Source organism: Diadema setosum, chromosome 1, assembly GCF_964275005.1.
Source record: "Diadema setosum chromosome 1, eeDiaSeto1, whole genome shotgun sequence".
Classification (NCBI taxonomy): Eukaryota; Metazoa; Echinodermata; class Echinoidea; order Diadematoida; family Diadematidae; genus Diadema; species Diadema setosum.
In genome coordinates this window covers 14,424,767-14,449,911 of record NC_092685.1, presented here as the reverse complement: position 1 = coordinate 14,449,911, position 25,145 = coordinate 14,424,767, and the positions used below count along the sequence as shown (strand labels likewise).

The 25,145-nt window shown below is 37.5% G+C and overlaps 1 protein-coding gene across 1 annotated transcript; it reads left to right on the top strand.

Annotated features, from left to right (window-relative positions):
* Positions 1-9,957: 9,957 nt before the first annotated feature.
* Positions 9,958-24,858, top strand: LOC140237143 (quinone oxidoreductase-like). The gene is made up of 8 exons (XM_072317088.1): positions 9,958-10,047; positions 11,125-11,277; positions 11,943-12,106; positions 13,522-13,573; positions 13,868-14,017; positions 16,864-16,965; positions 17,898-17,993; positions 21,511-24,858. The coding sequence occupies exons 1-8, from the start codon at positions 9,958-9,960 to the stop codon at positions 21,670-21,672; spliced, it is 969 nt and encodes a 322-aa protein (XP_072173189.1). The 3' UTR covers positions 21,673-24,858.
* Positions 24,859-25,145: the final 287 nt, after the last annotated feature.

Below are 25,145 nucleotides of genomic sequence, written 5' to 3'. Positions count from 1 at the left end.
TGTAGTTGACACCCAGACAATGGTCCTGAGGTGGCATACCCCTACCCTTTTTGATAGTGATCCCAGGTTGCGGATTTTGTGTCAGTACAGTGATCTCATGCCGGTTGTTAGTTGTTTTTGTTGTTGCTGTTATCATTACTATTATTGTTATTGTTGTTTTCAATCATCATCATCATTAATGTGAACAGCACAACAAAAAAGTACATTCTACAATATGTTGGCATCGTAGGAATCAGTCAAAAATTTTGCAAAACGACAACTGCCTGTAATATGCAACGCCTCCACAGTTTTTGAGCAAAGATTGTAAATGGATGTGCTGAAGTATAACTGATGCAATTAATGCAGGGAGGTGTTACAGAGATGGAGTGGCAACTCTTCGTAATTCATGCAAACACATGTTTGGGTTCAAGGCGTTACAATGGGATGTCTAGCATTCCATTGCGCTTTGAAGTCATGCTCGGCACCGCTCTAGTTGCAAGACGAAGTTCGGAGACGAAGAACGCATTTCACCTTTCGTTGAATTACAAGCTTTATTTCACCGCAAAATTTTATATGAAATACTCGAATTGATTTAGAATAGTTTAGGAACGAATTCAATATTATTAACATGTATTTCTAGTTTCTTCGTAATTCGCAAATCGAAAGGAAATGAAAATTAGGCCCTCTTCAAAACCTAATTTTTTTTCTATAATGCGCACATTTCCGCATGTTAATTTTCTATCTTTTAATAAGGGATATTTTGATCTTTCAAATAAAGTACTCCGTTAACCCTAACTTGGCCGGGGGGGGGGGGGCCTCCGAGGCCCCCCCCCCCCCCTCGACGTTCCGCGCGATGTATCGCAATCGCAAAAAGCTATCGCCGCGACGTTTCATGACTTTTTTCTTTCGAGTCTCCCGCATCTTTTGACACCAAATTTGCGACGCCCGGGCGTCACAATTTTTTTTATTACATTTGCTAAGGACACTGAAAAGAATATTTACACAAAAAATGTGCCTGTTTTGAGCTTTATTTTGTGATTTATACCAAATAGTCTGATTTCATGCATCATTATGCATAAATTGGCATATTAATGATAATTTTTTCAAAAATTAACTTCAAGGTATTTTAGATTACATCATAGGCAATGTGTGTGCCAATTTTCGTCGCGATCGCACGGTCGACGGCCGAGATCTGGAGGGGGGGGGGGGGCCTGGGAGCCCCCCCCCCCCCCCGGCTCTATCAACTACCTAAATAGCCCGGCCCTAGTTAGGGTTAAAGCGTGTTCCAGCGTGTTTTTAAACTATTTGCTGTTAAAATTGTGAGTTTTACACTGCATTTTGATTCGCTGCTCCAATTCAAGGTACACAAATTCATTGTTGCCATCACATTGAAAGAGAGAGCGAATTGCAGTAGGAGCAAATATTTCTAGATGTGAGAGCGCTAGTCCCGATTATTGATACTCTCTTTTGTCAAAGCACATGGGTAACACCTGTAGTTGAACGCATAACTTCTCGACCGTGCCGCGCATGACTTCAAAGGAGAGCTTTAGTTGCCTCTCCTTCTCTAGCACATCCCTGATTTAATCATCCGATGATGTAATAATAATATACATGAACACATTAATCAGGGAGGTGCTAGAGAAGGAGATGCAACTAAAGCTCTCGTTTGAAGTTATGCGCGGCACCGCCGAGAAATTATGCGTTCAACTACAGGTGTTACCCATGTGCTTTGACAAAAGAGAGCATCAATAATCGGAACTAGCGCTCTCACATCTAGAAATATTTGCTCCTACTGCAATTCGCTCTCTCTTTCAATGTGATGGCAACAATGAATTTGTGTACCTTGAATTGGAGTGGCTAATCAAAATGCAGTGTAAAACCCACAATTTTAACAGCAACTAGTTTAAAAACACGCTGGAACACGCTTTAACGGAGTACTTTATTTGAAAGATCAAAAAATCCCTTATTAAAAGATAGAAAATTAACATGCGGAAATGTGCGCATTATAGAAAAAATTAAGTTTTTAAGAGGGCCTAATTTTCATTTCCTTTCGATTTGCGAATTACGAAGAAACTAGAAATACATGTTAATAATATAGAATTCTTTCCTAAACTATTCTAAATCAATTCGAGTATTTCATATAAAATTTTGCGGTGAAATAAAGCTTGTAATTCAACAAAAGGTGAAATGCGTTCTTCGTCTCCGAACTTCGTCTTGCAACTAGAGCGGTGCCGAGCATGACTTCAAAGCGTAATGGAATGCTAGACATCCCATTGTAACGCCTTGAACCCAAACATGTGTTTGCATGAATATCGAAGAGTTGCCACTCCATCTCTGTAACACCTCCCTGATTAAATCATTATTACACATGCACGTACTGCACAACATTATTGTATATTTATGATTTGAAGCGCAGGGGAATCTTGTAATGCATGCTTTAGGCTGCTTTCACATAGAAGTATTCGGTATTCGGTATTCGCTATTCGCTATTCGCTATTAGTCAGGTCGCTTAGTGAAATTACCGTTACACGGCGGATAAAAGCACCAAATTTGGAGAGATGACCCCTCGGGACCTACTCATTGATATTTGAGTAGGAGCCCTCTGCAAATTTTTTATTTTCATGGTATAAATGCTGAATTTCATTTTGCAGAAAATTTCGCGGGAATGAAACTTTCGTAAATTTCGAGAGGAGCTAATATCGCAAAATCAAAATGCGCGCGATTCTAAACAATGCATTTGATGCCATTGGCAATTTGCGGAAGTTTCATGCTGCGAAAAAAGGTCGTCGGCTCCAAGTCACGAACATTTCATGTCAGGAAAATAACACCGTTTTTATGTATCTGAGAGAGTAAAGTAACGAAAACGAGGTTCACATTTGTGGTACTTTTTTCATTTTCATGGAACTGGAAAACATGAACCCTATCTTGAATTCCATGATCAACAAAATATTTGAAACATGGCGGTTGGTGAATTAATTACCGATTTATGAAGAGAAAATGCTGTTGAGTTGTCACATTGTGGTGTAGGTCCCTATTCCCAGTTTAGTTACTTTATAAAAGGGGCTTAGAACGTTTTCTAATGGTAAGGGAAGGGGGAGATCACTGACCCTTGAACACTCCCGTCAACGGTCCGCAGCCCCCTCCTTCCCTCCCTCCCCGCCCCCCCCCCCCCCCAAAAAAAAGAAAAAAAACATTAGAAAACGATCTGCAGCCCCTTTAATATCGGGTCTATGCTTTATGTACATAACTCTGAACTGGCAAATGTACATTACACTGTGACACCTCGATAGCATTATTCTCTTCATAAATCGGTAATTAATTCAACCACCTCTATGTTTCAAATGCTTTGTTGATCATGGAATTCAAGATTGGGTTCATGTTTTCCAGCTCCATGAAAAATGAAAAAAGTACCACAAATGTGTACCCCGTTTTCGTTACTTTACTCTCTCAGATACATAAATACGGTGTTATTTTCCCGACATGAAATGTTCGTGACTTGGAGCCGACGGTCTTTTTCGCAGCATGAAACTTACCCGCAAATTGCCACTGGCATCAAATGCATTGTTTAGAATCGCGCGCATTTTGATTTTGCGATATCAGCTCCTCGCGAAATTTGCGAAAGTTTCATTTCCGCGAAATTTTCTGCAAAATGAAATTCAGCATTTATACCATGAAAATAAAAATTTTGCAGAGGGCTCCTACTCAAATGTCAATGAGTAGGTCCTGAGGAGTAATCTCTCCAAATTAGGTGCTTTTATCCGCCGTGTAACGGTAATCTCAAAATTTGACGTTAAGCGACCTGACTATATTCGCTATTCGAGCACCGAATACACCTCATCCGCACCGTCAACTCACCATCCCATGTAGTGAGGATTTCTTCCTCCTACATCGCAGCAAATCTTATAAACAATTTCTAAACTGCATCAGAATGTCGGTCTACATGCTTATATTTGCTAACGGGCAAATCCAGACCAAAAGTGTCATTATTTCATAAATGAGAGACGGTATACGCTGCAAGAAAATCGAACAAGCTCGATTCCCACTTTGCTATACTTTTCGCAGGTATTCGGTACTTTCGAATAGTGCCCTCTTATGTGAACCGGTGTGAGGAAATCCTATCGTTCGATTCAAGCTATTCGCGTGCCCTCGAAAAACGAGCCCGAATACCCGAATAGTATACTTCTATGTGAAAACAGCCTCAGAACCCAAACGATTTGTATGAATTACAACGAGTTGCCACTCTATCTATAGACAACACCTCTCTGATTATAGTTGGTCTGGTGCTTCAAAGCATGGGACGACTAATGGTAATGCTCTGAAGTAAGCTGTTAAGCGTATCAATATACTTGTATTCCTTTCTTTATTTTGACATCTGATAGCTATAATAATTCTGGATTGAATAAAGCTCATTTCCCAGTTAACACTGGGCAGTTCTTGGAAAATGCTTCCCTTTAACTTTCATTTATCACCCCATGGTAATTCGAAAGTTTATTTAGAATAAATATTGTAATCCAAAACCAAGCAATATCAATATTTGACAATATCATTTTAAGCTGAAATTATTGCTGGAAAGAGTATTTTCGGTCATTTATGGTGATTTTACCTTCACCCTATAATCACCCCTATAAAAATCCCATGTATAAGTTTGCCAATTAATGGCTGTTATTTTCATCAACTCATATTACTATCTTGATATAGGACATTGGATGAAGTTATGGCCTAAGAAAAGGAGTTCCAATCAAAATAGAGTGACCGTCATAGTACTATCATTTTATTGGGACTGGACGGCTAAACAGAATAACCCCAAGACACGTGATGCATTTAGCACCAGTGGCAGGGCAGAGGCATACAATGCAATGTAAACTAGACATTTCGCAGAGAAAAAAAAAAATACCGCTCTCATTTCTAAATCTGATCGGATTTTGATACCTCTTTCTTGACGCATACCATGTCGGTACTTTACTTAGTACAATATTGTTACAAATTTGAAGAATTGCTATGGATAAATGGTAAGTTTGTCATTTCATGTGCACAATTTAAACGTGATACTGCTATAACGTGACCAGACAACATCCAACAATTTGCAGCTCTTTACTCTCTAATGGAGGGTAAAGAATGACTTGTGAAAGTAGGCCTATTATGTCTAGTTTAAGTCTTTAAATACATCTATCATACCTAAACCACACAAGGGTGTAAAACAACAACAACCCAGCATACATCAGTAGATATTGTTTCACGGCACATTTTGTACACCATCGATTGTTTGAGCCGGGATGTGTTGGATGTGTTGTAGATTTATTCAGTTCCAACACTGTAGCTTATGTCTGCCACATACCACGGGTGCTGCTAAGATAATAGGAAGAGATGCTTCAATAGGTTATGCAAGAGTCAGGTGCGTTGCTATGTCAGTACATAAACCAACTTTTGTTGGGCATACTTACTAAAGCCCACCAGGATTAGTTGAAATACACGTTAACATTAAAAAACAAACACTACAACACAGCACCCAAACCGAAAAGGCCTATTGATGGGGTAACAACTCTTCGTAATCCTACAAACACATGTTTGGGTTCTAAAGCATTTCAAGAGGATGTCTAACATTCCTCTACGCTTTCAAGCCATAACCTCGATGCCCCTCATCTCCTATAGACGAAACACTTCATTGGATTACAAGATGCATTTCAGTGTAATATTTTTGAATGAAATATTATATAATTTGTTTAGAACAATAACAGGAAAGAATCTAAAGTTATACACCTGTATTTCTGTTCTCTTCGTAACGGCCAAATCTAAAAGAAATTGAAATTAGTTGATCTTAAACACTTGATATTTCAATGATGCGCACATTACAGCATGTTAGTTTCTTATCTTTTAATTTGGCATATTGATCTTTGAAACAAAGTGCTTTGATAAAGGGTGTTCCAGTGTATTTTTCTACTTTTTGCAGTTAACAAGGCAATTTTATATTGTATTTTGATGGCTACTCCAATCAAAAGCACACACATTCATTGTTGCCAGCACATAGAGAGAGCAAACTGCAGCAGGGGGAGGTCTTTTCTGCTGTGACAGCGTTAGTCCCGATTACTGATGCGCTCTCTTGTCAAAACACCTTTTCTTTTGTCAAAACACCTGGGTGCCACTTGCAGTTGAGCGCATAACTCCACGGCCGTGTCGCTCCTGACTTCAGAGGAGAGCATTTATAATCAGGGATGTGTTACACAAGAGTGGCAACTCTTCGTAATTTTATGCAAACATAAATCAGTCGTGTTTGGGTTCAACGCGTGACAATGGGATGTCTAACATTCCACTGTACGCTGGACACCGCTCTAGATAGTTGCAAGACGAAGTTTGGAGACAACGAATGCATTTCACTTTTCATTGAATTATGAGCTTTATTTCACTGTAAAATCTTAAGTGAAATGCTCGAATTGATAAAGAAGAGTTTATGAAAGAATTCGACATTATACATGTGTACATGTATCTATAGTTTCTACGTAATGCGCAAATTGGCAGGATATGATTATTAGATCCTCTTAAAATCCTAATATTTTTCAATGATGCGCACATTTGCGCAAGTTATCTTTTAATCTCTTAATCTGTGATAGTTTGATCTTTCAAATAAAGTCCTCCGCTAAAGCGTGTTCCATCGTGCTTTTAAACTTTGTGCTGTTCAAATTGTCAGTTTTACACACTGACCTACAGGTCAGTGGTTTTACTAAGGAGGTTCTAGAGAATGGACTGTCTTATTTCCTTTACTAGATGTTCGATGCCGCCGCTCAGAAATATTTGAAGCATGTGCCAAACAGGATCTGCCACGCAGATAGGAAGACAATTGACTCGTCTCTCATTGCATAATCACCAGCCGCTTTCAAAGGAAGATATGTCTGTGTGATGGTAATTACTTTTCGCGATCCCTTCTTATAAAAGGTAGGTGGTACAGACACGAGGATGCGCGAATAGAAATTGAGCCAAAAATGCTGAAATAAAGATAAAAATTACTCGACTGGGCATACCCGGGCACTAATCTGATATATCTATAGTACTTGAAGATTATTTCATATTATTTTCATTTTTGGAAATTAAGCGGAAAAGTGATAAAAGCAGCTTTCCAGGATGGTACAGTTTTAAACATTTTCACATGATACAGCTCTGATTTACACTTTTGCGCAAATTTCTGGACGGAATTGACTTTTGTTTTACATGCTTTATCATTACGTAAAATTTCATTTCATTTAATAAATAAATAAGCAAAATATGGCCAACATAATGATAACGTTCAAAATGAATCTTCAGATTGCTCAGCAAGACGGCGGCTTAAAACATCGATCATCAAAGGCACAAGTGCACCTGTGGAATTCTTTTGTACATCAATAGAAATCTGACAACTGTTTGAATAACTGCAGCCAGTTGGAACTCCAATGTATTAAACCTCCTTGGTTTTCCACTGCATTTTGATTCGCTGCTCCAATTCAAGGCACACAAATTCATTGTTGCCATCACATTGAAAGAGAGAGCGAACTGCAGTGAGGGGAAATCTTTCCTGGTGTGGGGGCGCCAGTCCCGATTATTGATGCTCTCTTTCGGCAAGCACTTTGGTTCCACCTGTATATAAGTTAAGCCAATAACTTCTCGACTTTGACGAGCATGACTTCAAAGGAGAGCAGGAGTTGCATTTCCTTCTCTCACACCTCCCTGATCTAATGATAAACACCTTTCTTGTTTGAGTTCGGCGTTGAACACCAAAGTTTTGGGTAAAATGTGCAAGTAATTCAGCATCGATTCAAGTGAGACACTTTTGATTAATATCAAGATAGAAATGATAAAACATCTCGAATGGATAACACTAAATGGGAGTAATATAATTATGTTAATGCAAAAGCGGGCAATTTGATGAAAAAACATTTTGCATTTAATGTTAATATTGAATGGTTTACCTTCGGCAGGAATTTTGTAGTAGTGTATAATATATCCAAAACCTGTTAAGTTTAAGTCAGAATTGTGTTAACGTCATTCATTTTTTCATTTGATGTAAATCGGGATAAAGTACATCTTGAAAACACTTTAAAATGAGAAACAGAATGGGCAAATTCTACCGTTCATTGAAGGGAAAGTTTCATCAAAATTATACCATGTGGATTGAGTGAATGCAGCATTATCAATAGAACACATCAGTGAAAGCTTGGGGAAAATCGGATAATCCGTTCAAGAGATATATATTTTTTAAGTTTTAGTGCCGCTACTGCTGGATGAGAAGGCTACAACAGCTTTTGACATCACTGCAGAACGATATAAAGAAGATAGAAAGAGAATTTCATAAAATTTGATTTTAAAAAAAGTGACGTTCCTTTGACTTGTTGACGTATCTCCCTGCTATTAAGAGAGATAAGTAAATTACTCCTTCATTATGATAGGAGAAGGAAATTTTGTGGAATTTCCTTATATTGGATTTTTCTCTAATAGTTGTTCTGCAGTGACGTCACCAACTGTTGTAGTCTTCTCATCCAGCAATGGCGGCACTCTGACTTTAGAAATTCATAACTTTTGAACGGATTCTCGGATTTTCCTCATATTTTCACAGATGTGTTCTGCTGATAGTGCTGCACTCGCTGAATCCACATTATGTATTTTGTAGAAACTTCCCCGTTAAAACGAAATATGTTTTATGTAGGAATATAGACTATCGTTCCTGATGGGTCTGCGATGTGTTTTGATTGACATCAGTGCTCAGCCAATAAAACTTCGAGATTTGACCACAGGCAACTATTATTTTTCCATGCCTTTATGCCGAGGTTTCTCTTTAATTGGACCTATTTTTATTCGACTACCTGTACCACATCGCCGGACCGTACCCTCCATCGGTACGGTGTGTAGGTGGGGTGGTGTGGACTTTCGGATAGCGGTGAGTAGCATGTAGAGTGTACCGCTAACTTAAATGTTTACATATTTCCCGTCATCTTCTATAAGTCGGTTACAATTCTATGTAATGCATTGTACTATGTACGTGGAGATTATATTTTCCTCTCTTTTTGTTTTTCGCGTATCCTGTTATTTTTTTTTTCAGAATTATTCAACGAAGAAGTTCCAGTGTTTGTAACCTGAGTTCCTTAGTCCCACTCGTGACAAAAGATTGCATGCCTTCCAAGCCTAGTGACTTCTCTGCTGCTGCGGCTAGTTTCAAAGTAACAGTTAGATGCGGAGTAGTAGTAGAAGTTTCCTTTGTTTGTTTTCACTTTTTGATCTCCGGTTCTTAGAATCTAGAAGTGCCCTTAAGTTGCGTGCGTGTGTGTGAATAGGGTTTGCACTAAGCGAAGCAGTTCCTAGACAAAATCCAGAGTTACAGAGAGTGTTTCTACATCGTAGATTCGTGAAGATCCGAGTTTAGAAGAAGAGGCATGGGGTGGATTGATGGTTGATGAGGTTGACCAAAAGATCGGTCTGTATCTGGTCGTCGGGGATATGTTCCGCGGAGACTGCATCTTGGCGTCACTGATCCCCTCCTATACATATGTCTCCGCAGGAGAGCGATAACGTAAAATAATAATAATAATAATTAAAAAAAAAAAAAAAAATAAAAGACTCCTCTGGACAGACAGATCTTTCTGTGTAGGATGAGGTTGCTTCTCTCTTTTTCTGTCTCTGTCTGTTTGTATTTGTTTTTGTTTTTTGTTTTTTGGTGTTTTTTTTTGTTTGTTGTTGAGGGGATTTCTGTTATAGTATAGACTATCCCTATGAATAACGTTACAATGGTGATGTACAATAGACTAGATTCTACAATCCTACAATTTGATATATTTTGCGAAGTATCATTTTATAGCTGTTTCTCATTACACATCCAGAAAAGAAATATAAAAAAAAAGATACATGAAATATCTTCCCTAATTTGGATAATTTTGTTTTCAATTTCATCTTCTCTTTTTCCCCCAGGTTGTTTGTAGTTGACCGATTCAGATTGGAAGGTTGTGAATTGTGATTAACATCATGAGAGCAGTGCGGGTATGTGAGTATGGTGCACCAGAGGTTATGAAGGTGGAGAATGGCCTGCCAATGCCAGAACCAGTAGAAACCCAGGTAAGAATAATGAACTTTCTCAGATGTAGGGTCAAACCTGCTGTATCGGCACAATTCTGATATTTCAGCTGTTCTGACTATTCTACAGAAATTAGACAAATGTTGCTGAACATAATTCTTGCATCTCATATGTTCAGTGGTGATTGGCATTGAAGTTTAGACAGATTTTCAAGGAAATAAAGGTGGAAGAATGCATTGTGGCCACAGTTGTAGTTATAGATAGTGGGTTTGACTGTGAAGGTCCCAGTATTTGCTGATATTAATCAATCACTAACTCGATCATCATCTCTGTCCATCAATTTACCTTCATGTTCCATCTGCCTTTATTATGTTTCCATGATTTTATTTAGATATGTATGCTTAGCCATCGATCTTCATCTATCTCAGGGGCGGATCCAGGAATTCCGTAAAGAGGGGGCGTGTTTGCAAAATTAAAGGGGGGGCGCACGCACCCCTCCCCCATTTTTTTCTTTTTATTTCTTTTGTTTCAACAAAAAATAAAGGGGGGGCGTGCGCCGGTTGAGGTCCTCCCTGGATCCGCCCCTGTATCTGTACGTAAAGTAAAAGTACATGACCCTCACACTGGAATAAATGCAAAGTTTGGCTATGATAAATGCCAGCTTTGAAGTTAATATTGTTGTACAGTGGACTGCTGTTATAATGAATATGGCATGAATTTAAACAAAACTCTCATTACAATGAAGTTAAAATGCAAGTCCCAAAATTATTGTCTGATACATCTTTCATCTTTGTATACTTTGTTGGGCTATCGCAAAAATTTCAATACATGTGTCACAAGGAAAAACTGCCAGTCCCAAAAACTCCTTATAAAGTCACCTGAACCCATTGTTACTATTTTGATTGTTATTCTCATTAAATTTACTATAATTGTGATTGTTGTTGTTATTATTATTATTGATATCAATATCATTACTGCTGTTGCTGTCATAACTGCAATTCTATTTGTATAATGCATGCAAAAGCTGTGAATATACTGCTGGCCAGATAATCAAAGGGACTAGAATACCACTTTGATGCAGCAGAGTTCTGTGAAACAACTTCTCATGTTTGTACCAGGTGCTGGTAAGGGTTAGAGCAGCCGGTGTGAACCCAGTGGATACGTACATCAGGAGCGGTAACATGGCAGTACTCCCTCAGCTTCCCTACACTCCAGGGGTAGACGCTGCAGGGATTGTGGAGAAGGTTGGTCCAAAAGTGCAAAAGTTCAAGGTGAGGGTGTGTCATAGTTATGTAGTCATATATTTTGTGTACACATTGATGTATCATTCAGATTTTATTAGAATTATGTAGCAGATTTAACATGAATTTAACACCAACTGTGTAGAAATTATTGTTTACTTCATGGTATTTCATGTTGACTCCTGTGATGTGGCATCACTAGGATTAACCTGTTGAAGACAAGTTCCAAGTATTCTTGGGCAAGTGTTTATGGGAAATGTGTGTTGTACTAAAATCAGCCCGTCCTTAACGGGTTAAGCTCAGTCACATGCTTTCAATATAGTTTAGCATGATCCCTCTCTGTCAAAGTGAGTGCATGTTAACAGATATCTGCATGTCAATTAATCATGTATCATAATCATTAAGGTTTCAAAGTGTTGTTGTGAGATGACATGAGGCTTGAATTTTAAGTCACAATACAACAGTCTTCCTGAGAGTCCTGTCTTACTTTTCCGTGGAGATGAATTACAGTGTCATTAATGTTGGTAGGTTATTTCACTGTTTGACAGGATATTATTGCAGCAAGATGTGGCATTTTGTTGAAATGGTTTACATGCTTATTTTCTTGATTCCAAATTGTATGCCCTTACTATTGTCAAGCATATATTATATGTGTGTTAGCCGCGACCAATGCATTTCACTTCCTGTCATACCAGCCAGGAGATAGGGTCTTTGTGTACACTCCCTTGACTGGCACCTATGGAGAATTCACCCTGGCTGAGGAGAATAAAGTGTTTGAACTTCACTCCAATCTGGACTTCAAGCAAGGAGCCACACTGGCTGTTCCCTACTTCACAGCTTACAGAGCTCTCTTCCAAAGGTAGGAGATTTTCTAGATGAAAATAGTATGTGCTAAGTTTAATGGAGTCTGTAACCCGGGGGGGGGGGGGGGGGGGGGGGGGGGATTTATTTAGATATTTCTTTTCTGCATGAATTCAGTTGAGTAGGTAGTTGCAGATTACCAAAAAGTGATATGAGTTATTTGATATGATGTAGGAAATGTTACAACGATGTTAACGGACAAGTTCACCTTCATAAACATAAGGATTGAGAGAATGCAGTAATATTAGTAGAACACATCAGTGAAAGTTTGAGGAAAATCGGACAATCGATGCAAATGTTATGAATTTTTAAAATTTTTGTGTTGGAATGGCTGGATGAGGAGACTACTAAGGCTCGTGATGTCATATGAGTACAACAATATAAAGAAAAAATGTAAAGAAAATTCAACATATTTTCACTTTTTCGCATAATAAAAGAGCACTTAAATTGCCTCTTTCTAAAGACAATGGGAATAATATTACCCATAACATATGTCAGTAACGAGTCAAGGGAATGTGTACTTTTTTCAAAAGATGAAATTTTGAGATATTCACTTTATAATTTCCTTATATTGTTGTACGCATGTGACATCACACACTGCAGTAGTCTTCTCATCCAGCAGTAACTGCACAAAAACAAAAAAAGATTCTTAACTTTTGAACGGATTGTCCGATTTTCCTCAAACTTTCACTGCTGTGTTCTACTAATATTGGTACATTCTCTCAATCCTTATGTTAATGAAGGTGAACTTGTCCTTTACGGTATGTAACACAGCATGCTATGAACATTGCCAGTAATGGCTTTTTGAAATTATTTTCACACTGCTTATTTGATATTCCTCTTTTTTTGTCATGCCCAATGAATTGTACTTTCCTGATATGCACAGAAATCCTGTTGTAACAAAGTCAATTGGAATGCCAATTTTACATCCTTACAACTGGTACCTTGTGAACACACTAAAAACAGGACCAGCTAATTACACTAATGGAAAATTGAGACTGCCAAGTTCACCTCATGAAAAATGATATGGTTACAATGGGGTTTTGCCATGTTCATTGGTTGCTCTATCAAAGTAGTTTCCCCAGGAGTTTTGAATTTTTACTTTTTCTCTTCCATTTTCACATGAATTGCAGGATGGATGGAAGTCAAAAAACTGACATGTTTACAATATTTTTACGTCAGAGTAGATGAAGCATATTATTTGCTTATAAGGGCTCAATTCTATGCCAGTGAATATCATTCAATACATTAAAACTTTTGATTTTACAGGATATGCAGTTTGAATGAAATGTAAATAGTACTTGAACCAAGATGCTGTGACAACAGAAATTATTTAACACAGCTCAAACTTAGAAACATGGGTAAGTAGCCAAACATTGCCCACTAAAATTGTCACTTCTATTTATTCAACAGGGCACATGCATTGCCAGGCCAAACAGTATTGGTCCATGGTGCCAGTGGATCTGTAAGTACTGTGTTGACCATGCTTGAACTTGATTGTTGCATATCCATTTTATTTTTAATTTCACAGGTTGAATTTGGCTAATTACTAGAACCATAGATTACCTGTAGTACGCTATTATCTGTTGAGTTAAGTGTCTTTATAAACAATGTGCATTTTGCAATTGTGATACCAAGTTATTGGAACTTATTATTTCCAAAATCTTCCATGACAGATCATTACAAATGTTCTGGGTTGTATAGATCTGAATGAATGCATTTTTTGTATTTCTTTGACAATGACCTTTGTGTTATACAGGTTGGAATAGCTGCTCTTCAGTTTTGTCGTCAGCGTGGTATCCATGTCTTCGGCACAGCTGGCTCGGCAGAGGGACTGGAGCTGATCAAACGTGAGGGCGCTCTCCAGGCATTCAATCATAGAGAAGAGGGTTACGTGGACAAGATTATGGTAAGTTGGGATTTTTCAGGAAAAAGGACTCTAGACTCGTCTCAAGTTTTCATCACAATCTCAGCCAAATTGAATTTGATATGAATGAAGAGGGGTCACTATAAAACAAACAAACAAACACTCATTTTGATGTGTTGTTTGAGGAGGAGCGGTTTGCAGAGACTCCATGTGTATGTGTATGTAAACCTGAAAGGGTTACAGCTCGTTATTCCGAAGGTTCGTTATTCCGAAGGCTCTTCAGTCCGAAGATTCCTTATTCCGAAGGTTCGTTTTTCCGAATTTCATTTTTAGATAAACAAATCTTCAGAATAACGAACCTTCGGAATAACGCCACAAATGTTCGGATTAACGAACCTTTTTTCATTTTCGGATTAACGAACCTCTAGGTATAGGGAATTTGTGTGTTTCGGATTAATGAACCTTCGGAACATCGAACCTTCGGAATAACGAACAACACCCACCTGAAAGGACTGTTGTTGTTTTGGCGAAAGATGACCCTAGAAAGAGAACGGTGGAGAAGGGAAGCGACATAAGAAGAGTGTAAGGAAGACAGATAGTGACAGTTGAGGGGCAGTGGTGAGCTGAAAGTTTAAAGGACAAGTTCGCCTTCCTAGGCATGTGGATTGAGTTAATGCAGCAATATCATTAGAACATATCAGAGAAAGTTTTGTGAAAATAGGACAATCCATTCAAAAGTTACGAATTTTTAAAGTGTCTGCGCAGTCACTGCTGGATGAGAAAGCTACTATAGTGTATGATGTCACATGTGTACAACAATATAATGAAGATGTAAAGAGAATTTCACTTTTTTTTTTTTTTTTAAAGTGCACATTTCCTTGACTTACTGCTGATATATGCTATGGGTAATATTATTCCCCCTTGCCTTCTGAAAGAGGCAAGTCAAGCATTCTATTATCATGCGAGAAAAGTGAAAATATGTTGAATTTTCTTCATATGTTCTTTATGTTGTTGTACACATATGACATGACAAGCTGTAGTAATCTTCTCATCCCGCAGTGACTGAGCAGAAACTTCGAAAATTCATACCTTTTGAACGGGTTGTCCAATTGTCCTCAAACCCTCAATGATGTGGTCTACTAAATATTGCTGCATTCACTCAATCCACATGTCTGTGAAGGTGGACTTGTCCTTTAAGTTGCGCAGTGGAAATGGGAGAAAAGGAGACAGGGACAGCGTACTTGCCAACTCTACCGCATTTTGCGGTAGACTACTGCTTTTGAAAGATTTCATTAGCATTCAAGCTAGTGCTGCTCGCATAGGCATCCTGGATTCTACTGCTTTCTCAAATGAAAATGTTGGCAAGTATGGGACAGTTGTGACAAAGAATAGAGTGACAATCAGGTGAAGGGCCCAGAAGTTGGTGGGAGTAAGATGAACCAGAAAGGAGGGAGGAGATTGAGAAGTAGAAAGTTAGGTGGATCCTAGGAAGGACTACTGTGGGGAAAGAGCTGTTGAAGAGAAAAATCAATACAGTTTGACCTCGATTATCCGGCCATGTTGGGACCGGTGCTCATCCGGATGAGCGAATTGGCCGGATATGGGAGACACAATGTTAATGTATATAGCTACCGTCCAAGCTGCCGTCCCAGTGCACTGGCAGCTAGGCAGGTAGCGTACCTGGCAATGGTGGTGTAATCTATGCTAGCCTGCGCAAAATTGTAGTCCCTTCTCCACAAAAATAAAGTATATCTTTATGTGAAAATCATACATGTTTTACCTCATTAGATATTGAGAAACCTATCATGCACATCTTCTGAAATTAGTGAAATAGATCCATGAAAGTCACTGTTTTTTCTCAATTTTTGGATGAAAAAAAAAAGTCTTTCACTGCGTGAACGCGTCCGGATAATAGAGATTTCCAGATAAAAGGAGGCCGGATAATCAAGGTTGAACTGTAATTGAAAATGTATTCCTAAAAAGGACTTCTATCGAAGAGTGAATGGGGGTGTGAAGATAGAATAAAAATTCAATCCTGAAATTGGAGAGAAAAGAACTGAGAAATTAAACCCTGTAAACTTTAAAGTGGTTAAATGGTCTTGAAAAGGACCGTTAGATTGTAAGGAAAGTAGGAAATGGAAATATGAAGGAAGGTGGTAAGTTGGGGATAAGTTAGACTGTAGGATTAGAGAAAGAAGTGGAGAGTTGTTAAACGTCGGAGCATATAACCTCTAGAGATCTAGCATTAAGAATCACTAAGATATCTAAGTACATGAAGTTTTGGGCAGATTACCTGCCCTTCATCAAATGTTTGGCATCATCTAAGTTGAGTTGAGTTATGTGAGGAGGGTGCAGACCCGGAAGTAGATCGTTTGCCTCAGCGGGCAAGGCGGCAAGTGCTGGCATGTGGGGTGGGGTGGTGCATATTGCGTGTTTATGAGATCCAAATGTTCCATTCTTGTAGGAGATAGGGTGGATGTGGGTGCTGTGGATGATTTGCGTCGTGGATGGGGGGGAGGAGGGCTGTCATTGTTTGCCTTCCTTACACTCTATGTCACTTCCTTCTTCCGCTCTCCTCTTTCTAGGCTCTTCTTTCACAAAACAACAGTCCTTTCAAGGACTACATACACATGGTGTTACAGCAGACCTTCTTCCTGGCACATTTTGATTTTTACTTTCACACTGACAGTTTATACTTTGCTAAAATGCCATTGAATAATTTTCTCCCAAAAATGCACCCAACAAAATCCCAGTCTCTCTCCCCCAGTCTGGTTAAACTACAATGATAAACAAGATAGAATAAGAGTAAAATGTGACCGAGCTCCTTTGAATAGGAATGTTTGCTTTGATGCTCCGATATGTCTTCCTTTGGCTTTCCATACTGCCAGGCCTCCACCAATGGACGAGGGGTGGATGTGATAGTGGAGATGCTTGCCAACGTCAACCTACAGAAAGATCTTGACATGCTGAGCCCAGGAGGCACTGTGGCGGTAAGATAAACCTATGTTTTCAGATCAGATAAAGGGAAAAATGGAACATTTAGAAATGTAAACTTGAGAATTTGGTGATTTGAAGATTAGGGAAAAGTTGGCATTTATAAGTGAGACTTCTGTTTTGCTTGATAGAATGCATTGCCATCCGAGGAGATGGGATGGGTCTTGATATCAGGGTGTCTATCTCACAATTTTGAAAAGGGAACATTGTTTTTAGACAATGGGTGAGAAGAAAGGATGGCAAGGAAACTCAACAATTCTGCTTTCCATTGAGAATCACAACTCTTCCATAATATAAAAGGGGGAATGCCTCTGATGTCTATAGTTACAATTTTTACATGATAATCTAGTTATATATTGATATGGACTATCTTGCTTTATGTTCATGTGTGGCCTGGTGTGGGCAATACATCATATGGTTCGACTTCTCTTGTCCAACCATGACAGGACTGGTGTCAGTCTGTATAAGGGATTTGGCCAAACAATGTTCATGTATATGTACATGTAGCTTACGTACATGCACGCTGCAACAGTTGTGTAATCAATGCTAGCCTACTTCATATTGTAGTTTGTTTTTATCAGAAATTGATTTTAATTTTTTTTTTTTTTTTTTTTATAGTGTAAAATTCATGACATGTTTCTGGTGGGAAAATTATACGTAAATTGTAAAAGATTTACAGGAGTTTGAAATCACTTCTTTTTTTTTTTGTTGTTTTTGTCGTCGTCACTGTAAGAACACTTCCAGATGATAGAGAAATCTGCATTAGAGATGGCTGGATATAAAGCGAGGTCATGCTGTATAGAGATAGTGTCCTTGATTTTTGACGCAGTGAAATTTCTCTTTAATATGCATTTGTAGTAATTGTGTTGATATACCAAACACTTTGATGGGATCTTTATATCCGCTGCCTCTCTTCTGCTCATGATAGGTGGTTGGTAGTCGTGGAAACATCGAGATTAGTCCACGGGCAACAATGGCTAAGGAAACCTCAGTTGTTGGGGTGATGCCTTCCCATTCAACCAAAGTAAGTAACAACTCAAATATGTCTTAACTATCTGGCATGAGTTCACTGTAGCACTGTCCAGTGTAGTTCTTGCTATTTATGCCAATATTTTGATATCAAACAAGGATGAATAATTCATCATACACAATCTTACAAATGATGTTAATGTGTTATATGATATATTTTCTACAAAATTTTGTTCTTTATACAGTACATGTTTTCCAATGGTATTGACCAAGGGTAATAATAGGACAAAAATGAATCCATGGTTCGATAAGAATTTAAGGAAACTTTGTGGAAAGAAAAATGTTTACTATCGTAAATTTGTAAAAAATCCTACATTAAATAGAGAGGCAGCTTATAAGAAACAGAGAAATATTGTTAATGATGCAATAAGAAAAGCTAAGCATGATTTTTATGGTAAGAAATTCTTGGGAGTAAAAAATGACTTGAAAGGTACATGGAATGTTATTAATGGTATTTTGAAATATAAGAGTAAGATTGATTCCCCATTATTGGTGAAAGATAACAAGTCTGTATCAAATTCTGTGGAAGTGTCAGAGTTATTTAATGAATATTTTGTCTCTGTTGGTGAGAATATTGCAAAAAGTGTTCCATCCTCAGTGAAAAGTCCATCAGATTTTCTTATCGGTGATTTCCCAAACTCATTTTTCTTCACACCCATAACCAACTCTGATGTAATTGATGCAACATTAAGTCTGAAAGATGGCAAAAGTCCAGGTCATGATGACATCAGCACCATGGTTTTGAAAAAGTGTATACATATTATTGCTCCAGTATTGGCCCATATTTTTAATATATCTTTGCAAACTGGTTGTTTTCCCGAAAAACTAAAGATAGCTAAAGTTTTGCCTATATACAAGAAAGGCGATAAGTCTCAGTGTGAAAACTACAGGCCAATTTCTTTGTTGTCAATTTTTGGAAAGATATTTGAGAAGCTTGTGTATGCTAAGTTCATGTCTTTTATTGATAAATACGATATACTTTATAATAAACAATTTGGGTTTCGATCTGGACACTCAACATATATGGCTTTACTGGAATTCATTAACAATCTTAATACAGCTTTTGAGGCTGGTCATGTAGGTGTTGGGATCTTTTTAGATCTGTCGAAAGCCTTTGACACCCTGGATCATTCTATTTTGTTACAAAAATTATATTTTTATGGCATACGTGGAATTTCTTTGGAATGGATTAAGAGTTATTTAAATAATAGACAACAGTTTGTTTGTATTGATGGCAATAGCTCCACGTTTCTAAGAATTACCTCAGATGTCCCCCAGGGATCTATTCTAGGCCCTTTATTATTTTTATTGTACATAAATGATATACAAAATGTTAGTAGTAATTTGAGTTCAGTTATTTTTGCAGATGATACAAATGTATTCATATCTGGTAGAAACGCCACCCAAATAACATCTATCATAACAACTGAAATACCCAAACTTGAACAATGGTTTTTATCAAATAAGCTGTTGGTTAATATTAAGAAAACAAATTGTATAGTATTTAAACAGAAAAATAAGAGAATAGCAGATGATATAGCTGATGTTGTTATAAATAATCAAAAGGTAGTGCAAGTGTCTTGTACATCATTTCTTGGTGTTATGTTAGATGAACATCTTAATTGGGCATCCCATATAGATGATGTTTTGCATAAAATATCCTGTGCAACAGGTGTGATTTATAGGATAAGACATCTGTTATTGTTGAGGATTTTATTGTATATTTATAACGCCACTATATTGCCACATTTAACATATTGTACAATGATCTGGGGCCAATGTGCAAAATCTCTTTTAAATCGTGTCTTCACACGTCAGAAAAGGTCATTGCGTGCAATAACAAATTCTCACCCTTCAACACCTTCCCAACCTCTGTTCAAAAAGCTCCAGCTTCTTACTGTATGTAAATTACAAACAGCCTCATTTATGTATATGTATACTCATAAGTTGTCACCCTCTGTCTTTGATGATATGTTCAAATATACAAGAGATATTCATTTATATAACACTAGACAAACTGGTAACTTATATTTACCTCTTCTGAGATATGTTACATCGCAAAGATCTGTTAAATATCAAGGAGTACATGTTTGGAATTCTGTGCCTGAAGAAATGAAGTTATGTCCTTCCCTTGCCTCTTTTAAACGTAGATATAAAATATATTTGTTGAATAATTATAATTGAAGTTTCTGCAGAAATTTAATCTGACAACGTTCATATGATGTCTGCAATGTGTTTTTTTTTTTTTCTACATATTTTTCACTCGTAGGTTGCCTGTTTTTTATTTTTCTTGTTTTTTAATCGTCTTTTTTCCCTCCATTTAAGTGTATCTTATAATGTACCAACAAAAAAAAATCTCAAGTGGGAATCTAGCCGTAGAAAGGCCAATGGCCTCTGCTGGTTCCTCCATTTTTCTCTCTTAGAATTTCCTCTTTGTTTTTCTAAATCTTTTTTTTTTTCTCTTCATTGTGCTTGTTTTTCTTGTACATGTATACTGTTACCGAATGTAATGTTATTATCTTCACCTTGTTCTTTGCCACATGTATTTTAATGAGAATTTGGAAATAAATGAAATGAAATGAAAATGAAATGAAGTCATCCTATCTCTAATAATATTGAAAAGCTTACTGATAAAAAGAACATTTTCATTGTAAACTGTAAGCGTAAATGAGTGAAATCTTTTAGAGGGGTTAGTATAAAGGTAAAAAACCAAAGGTTCTTCCAGTTTGTTGTATATGAAAGTTTGATATCAACTTAGACATATGTTTATAGTATGGAAATATACATTTGTGATATGCGAGCTTAAATTCATATAATTTGTGATCCCGTTTAAGTAATCTGTGAGAGTTCCTCACAGTGTGATAAAGCCATAGTGTCATTGTGACTGTCGGGCCCAGAAGGTCAGCCTAACATAAGCCTCTCTTCAATAATTTCTGACATTTCCCCAACTCTTGAGAAAACATACCTGCACTAAGAAACCAATGCACATGAGTGCTCCCCTAGTAGTATAGACACGCCTAGGAGGGTGCATTTGGTTGAGATTACGCTTGCATCACATTTTGGCACACGGGATACAAAACTGTGGAATGGACCAAAGTGTGTCAAATGAAATCTAGGGCCCATTCATTGCAATAAATTGCAGGCTTTAAGTATTATCATATTATTTGCTCATATTTCTTGAGAAATGCAAGTAAATACATAACTCATGAGGTTTTGCAAGTCAAATAGTACGTCGAATTCTCATCAAATTTATCTTGCATTCAACAAATCATGAAAAGAGAAATGTTATGTTTTCATTTTGGTTGTGTTTGATACCAGTGAGAGGTACAATTTGGACAAAATCATCTGCCTTACTTTCTGCAGTATATGGAGAAAAAAAAATAGATTTAAGCAAACGTATTGTAAGCAAACCTATTGTTAGCAGAGTAACACACATTACTGATCTCTGATGAAACGAGTGCATTGCATGGTGAAGGATGCTTTTGTATTTATGTTGTTATTTTGTCTTGAAGGCTGAAAGGGAAGCTCAGGTTGCTGCAGTCAAGGCTGGGGTAGAAGGCGGCTGGATCAAGCCGGTCGTCTACCGCGAGTATCCACTGGAAGAGGCTCCTGCTGCCCATCGGGAGGTCATTGAGACCAAATCTACGCGTGGTAGGATCGTCCTGGTCTTATGAGAGTGGTTGCCTCCCTTTGTGTTGCTGCCTTAAATCTTCGGAATGGTGATTTTGTGAATGCCAGTGATATTTTTGGTTGAAAGCCAGTCTCTAGCATTATCTGTTGTTTGCAATTTGTAATTCATTGTTATCTTATCATATCATCTCTTTTCTTATATTTATCACACATATGTTTCCTCATCAAAGAAAGTGGCTGTACACACTCCCAGGTACATTCTGTCTGTATCGTTCAATATTTGTTTTATGTAAAGTGATTGTTAAAAAGCAGTAGGTATCAGCCCTGCACATATATTTCTGTCAGACTGTTTAAACTTAAAAGGACAATAGACATAACAGGACCCAACACTAACATTTTTCTCTAATGGCCTGTTTTGGCCAATAAAATCATTGAATTTGACATGGTGGTGGCCCAAAAAAAGAAGTTTACTGGTGCTAGATAAAAAGAAACATAGCAATCTATTTTAATCTCAGTTGCCCAATCAGGCCACCAAAAATAGGCTTTTTGAAAGTTTGGTAGCACATCATCAATTTTTGGTGGCCACGGGCCACCAGCCACCACCATTGTCGAGCCCTAAATATAACATAATGTTCTCCATGTCTAGATTGGAAGCTTTGTTTTGCAAGCAAGTGATATGAAACAAGCATTTGAAATTGCCATTCATAGTGTCATTTGTGACCGAATGCTAATGGCATTGTCAATCTCATGATTTGAAGCACATTTACAGATGAATCTTTCATGGCGAGTACGTGAGAAAGCAATAATCAGATAAACACAATGTAATTTCAGATCAGTGGTTGTGATATAATGCAACAGATGAGTTGCCACAGGAAAAAGAAGAAAGAAATATTAAAGCTGTAGCTGAATTATTTAAGGCAATTACATTGCCATTAGGGCAATTACTCTCACAGCGAGTCACAACTCATGAATATGAATGTGAAAGGTACCCCTATAATGATTCTTACTTGTGATCAGCATGACTCTAATTATGTGTGTACCATAAATCTTTCATAATGGTGTCATTCGTATGTTTACAGTACTCGTGCTATGAGTTTTCACCAGTACTTTGTATGTGTCACATCCAAGTGTGTAAATTGAAGCATTCCTCTGTTAAACTCATTTCATAGAACTCTTTACACCCGTGCAATATTGTGGGTTACATTGACAGCTGCTTTTGAGAAACCAATCAGCCGAGAGCAATCATTATGTGTAACGATTGTAACTAACAATGCACAAGATTAGAAAGCTGTGTGAAGAAACAAACTCAAGGTCACATAGGCGCAATATTAAGAGAAGATAATGCAATCTTATTCTTTGAAATATACCGCGTAGCACAAATTTAGACGTTCCAAGCAGGTACATTGAGTGTGTTCAAAGACAACAATTTATTTACAGACACTTGCACAGTAATGTAATATAACATAACATTTAGATGTATTCTCTGTCATAAATGATAAGGAAAATATGTTTATATTGCTCCCAGCATCCATGATTGCTCAGTATACTTCATAGTCATATCTGTAAATATAGATTCCCCTTTATTTACTTTACGTTCCCTTTATATTTCTATTGTCACAGATATGAGTTCATTATTGCAATAACTGCTGTCAAAGTGGATATTTTGTGCGAGTAATTTTTTGCGCTCTGCCAGGTAAGATCAGTTTTGCATGTTTTTGCAAATTGAGACAGCAACTACTGGAACATTTGGCAAGCAAAAATATAGCATGCTTTTATTTTTGTGCTAGTTTCTGGTTGCGAGAAATGCGCAAACATTTCAACACTGCGAAAATGTCCACTTTTACAGTACATTCTCCACAGGTGGTACATGAGAGAAGGAATGTTTACAGGAAGTCCAGCACACATCAATTCTTTTGGCAAAAGACCGTGACCTTGTGAGTCAGAGAAATGATAGTTTGTTTATATACCAGCACACTTCATTATATGACCTCAAGACATAATATGACAATATTTTTGCATTATTGTTATCATATTGTGTCGTATCCTGTTATGACATGTATTACATTTTGGCAATGTGTAATATGAAGCTTCCCTCCTAAATCATGGTCGGAAAAAAAGGTCAAATATTTGTTGTTGCACTTTTTTTTAACCTGTTGAACCTGAACACCTACATGTATGTACATGTATCTACATACATTATAAGATAGATTGGTTCACTTGCGTATACAAACTGATTGATATTTTTCCTCTGGGGACTTTTAATAGTAACTATCTGTTTCACCACCTAGCACATACCCCTCTGTACGTATTTCAGTGCTTTTACTTCAGTTTGCTTGCATTAGATTTTGCAATGTCAGGCATTCTTCAGGCAAGCTTTCTGACTACAGCTCGTATATGCAAGGCTTGACATCAGCTGTAGTCCAGTGGCCCCGGGCTACTAAAAATTGATGCTGGGCCACCAAATTTCCAAAAGGTTACCTTTTGATGGCCTGATTGCATAGTAAGATTCAGAATGGCTTGTTTTGAATCATTCTATTTAGGGCTAATACATTTCTTTTTTGGGCCACCAAGATTTTAGTGGTACAAATGGGACACCACCAAAAAAAAGTTGATGTCAAACCCTGCTATATGGGACAACTTTTGGGAGCAAGGGCCTGCAAAAGATAGGAATAATATGTATGTAAATTGGTCTATTTAAGCACTGTAGGGAAAATTATATATTCATTCTCCTACTCCATATAAGGAGTCCAGACACAAAGAGAAGTAAAATATTTCTCCTACTTCTTAGGAACAACTCTGGTGCTTGTGTGAACAATCAAATTATAACTTCGAAAGTTGTCGAGATAGTGAAATATAAATTATACATGTACAGTACTATTAGTATTAACTGAAATACAATTCCATCTGCAATGTGACATCCAAACATAATAATGTCGGCACTTCCATGTGTTATCCTTTTAACACATACTCGCAATTCTTTTTCTTTTCTTGCCTTGAGAAGACTGAACCGTACATAGTGTCAGTAAGAATATACAGAATATTATGCACTAAAGCAGAAAAAGCTCCCCAACGAATTTGATATTTGTGAGCAAAGTTGGTGTAAGGTGTACCAGTGAATTCCAAGATACGTCAGTAAAGATATGATAATGTTGTACAGTACCATATAAAATGATATAATAGTACATGGGACATTATCCTGTGCCCTCGATGATGAGGCTTGTGTGTTTGAAATATATTAAATTCAGAGTTATCTATTTTTTCCTAATTGTCTGCATTTATGATATTCATTTTGAAGTCATCTGTGTGTAAGAATTCTCAGTAAAGACAAATACAATGGACAATCACTGTTTGACATCTGGATACATAAAAATCATATGAACTTTTAGGTCCTGCTTCTTGTGTACAAAATGTATTTCTTGAAGGGTGCCTCCCAACATATCTCTGGTCTTCTTGTGGCTAGGGCAGCCGATGTGAGCATGTTACAGACCAGCGAGCCATTTCTATCTTTGTATATGCC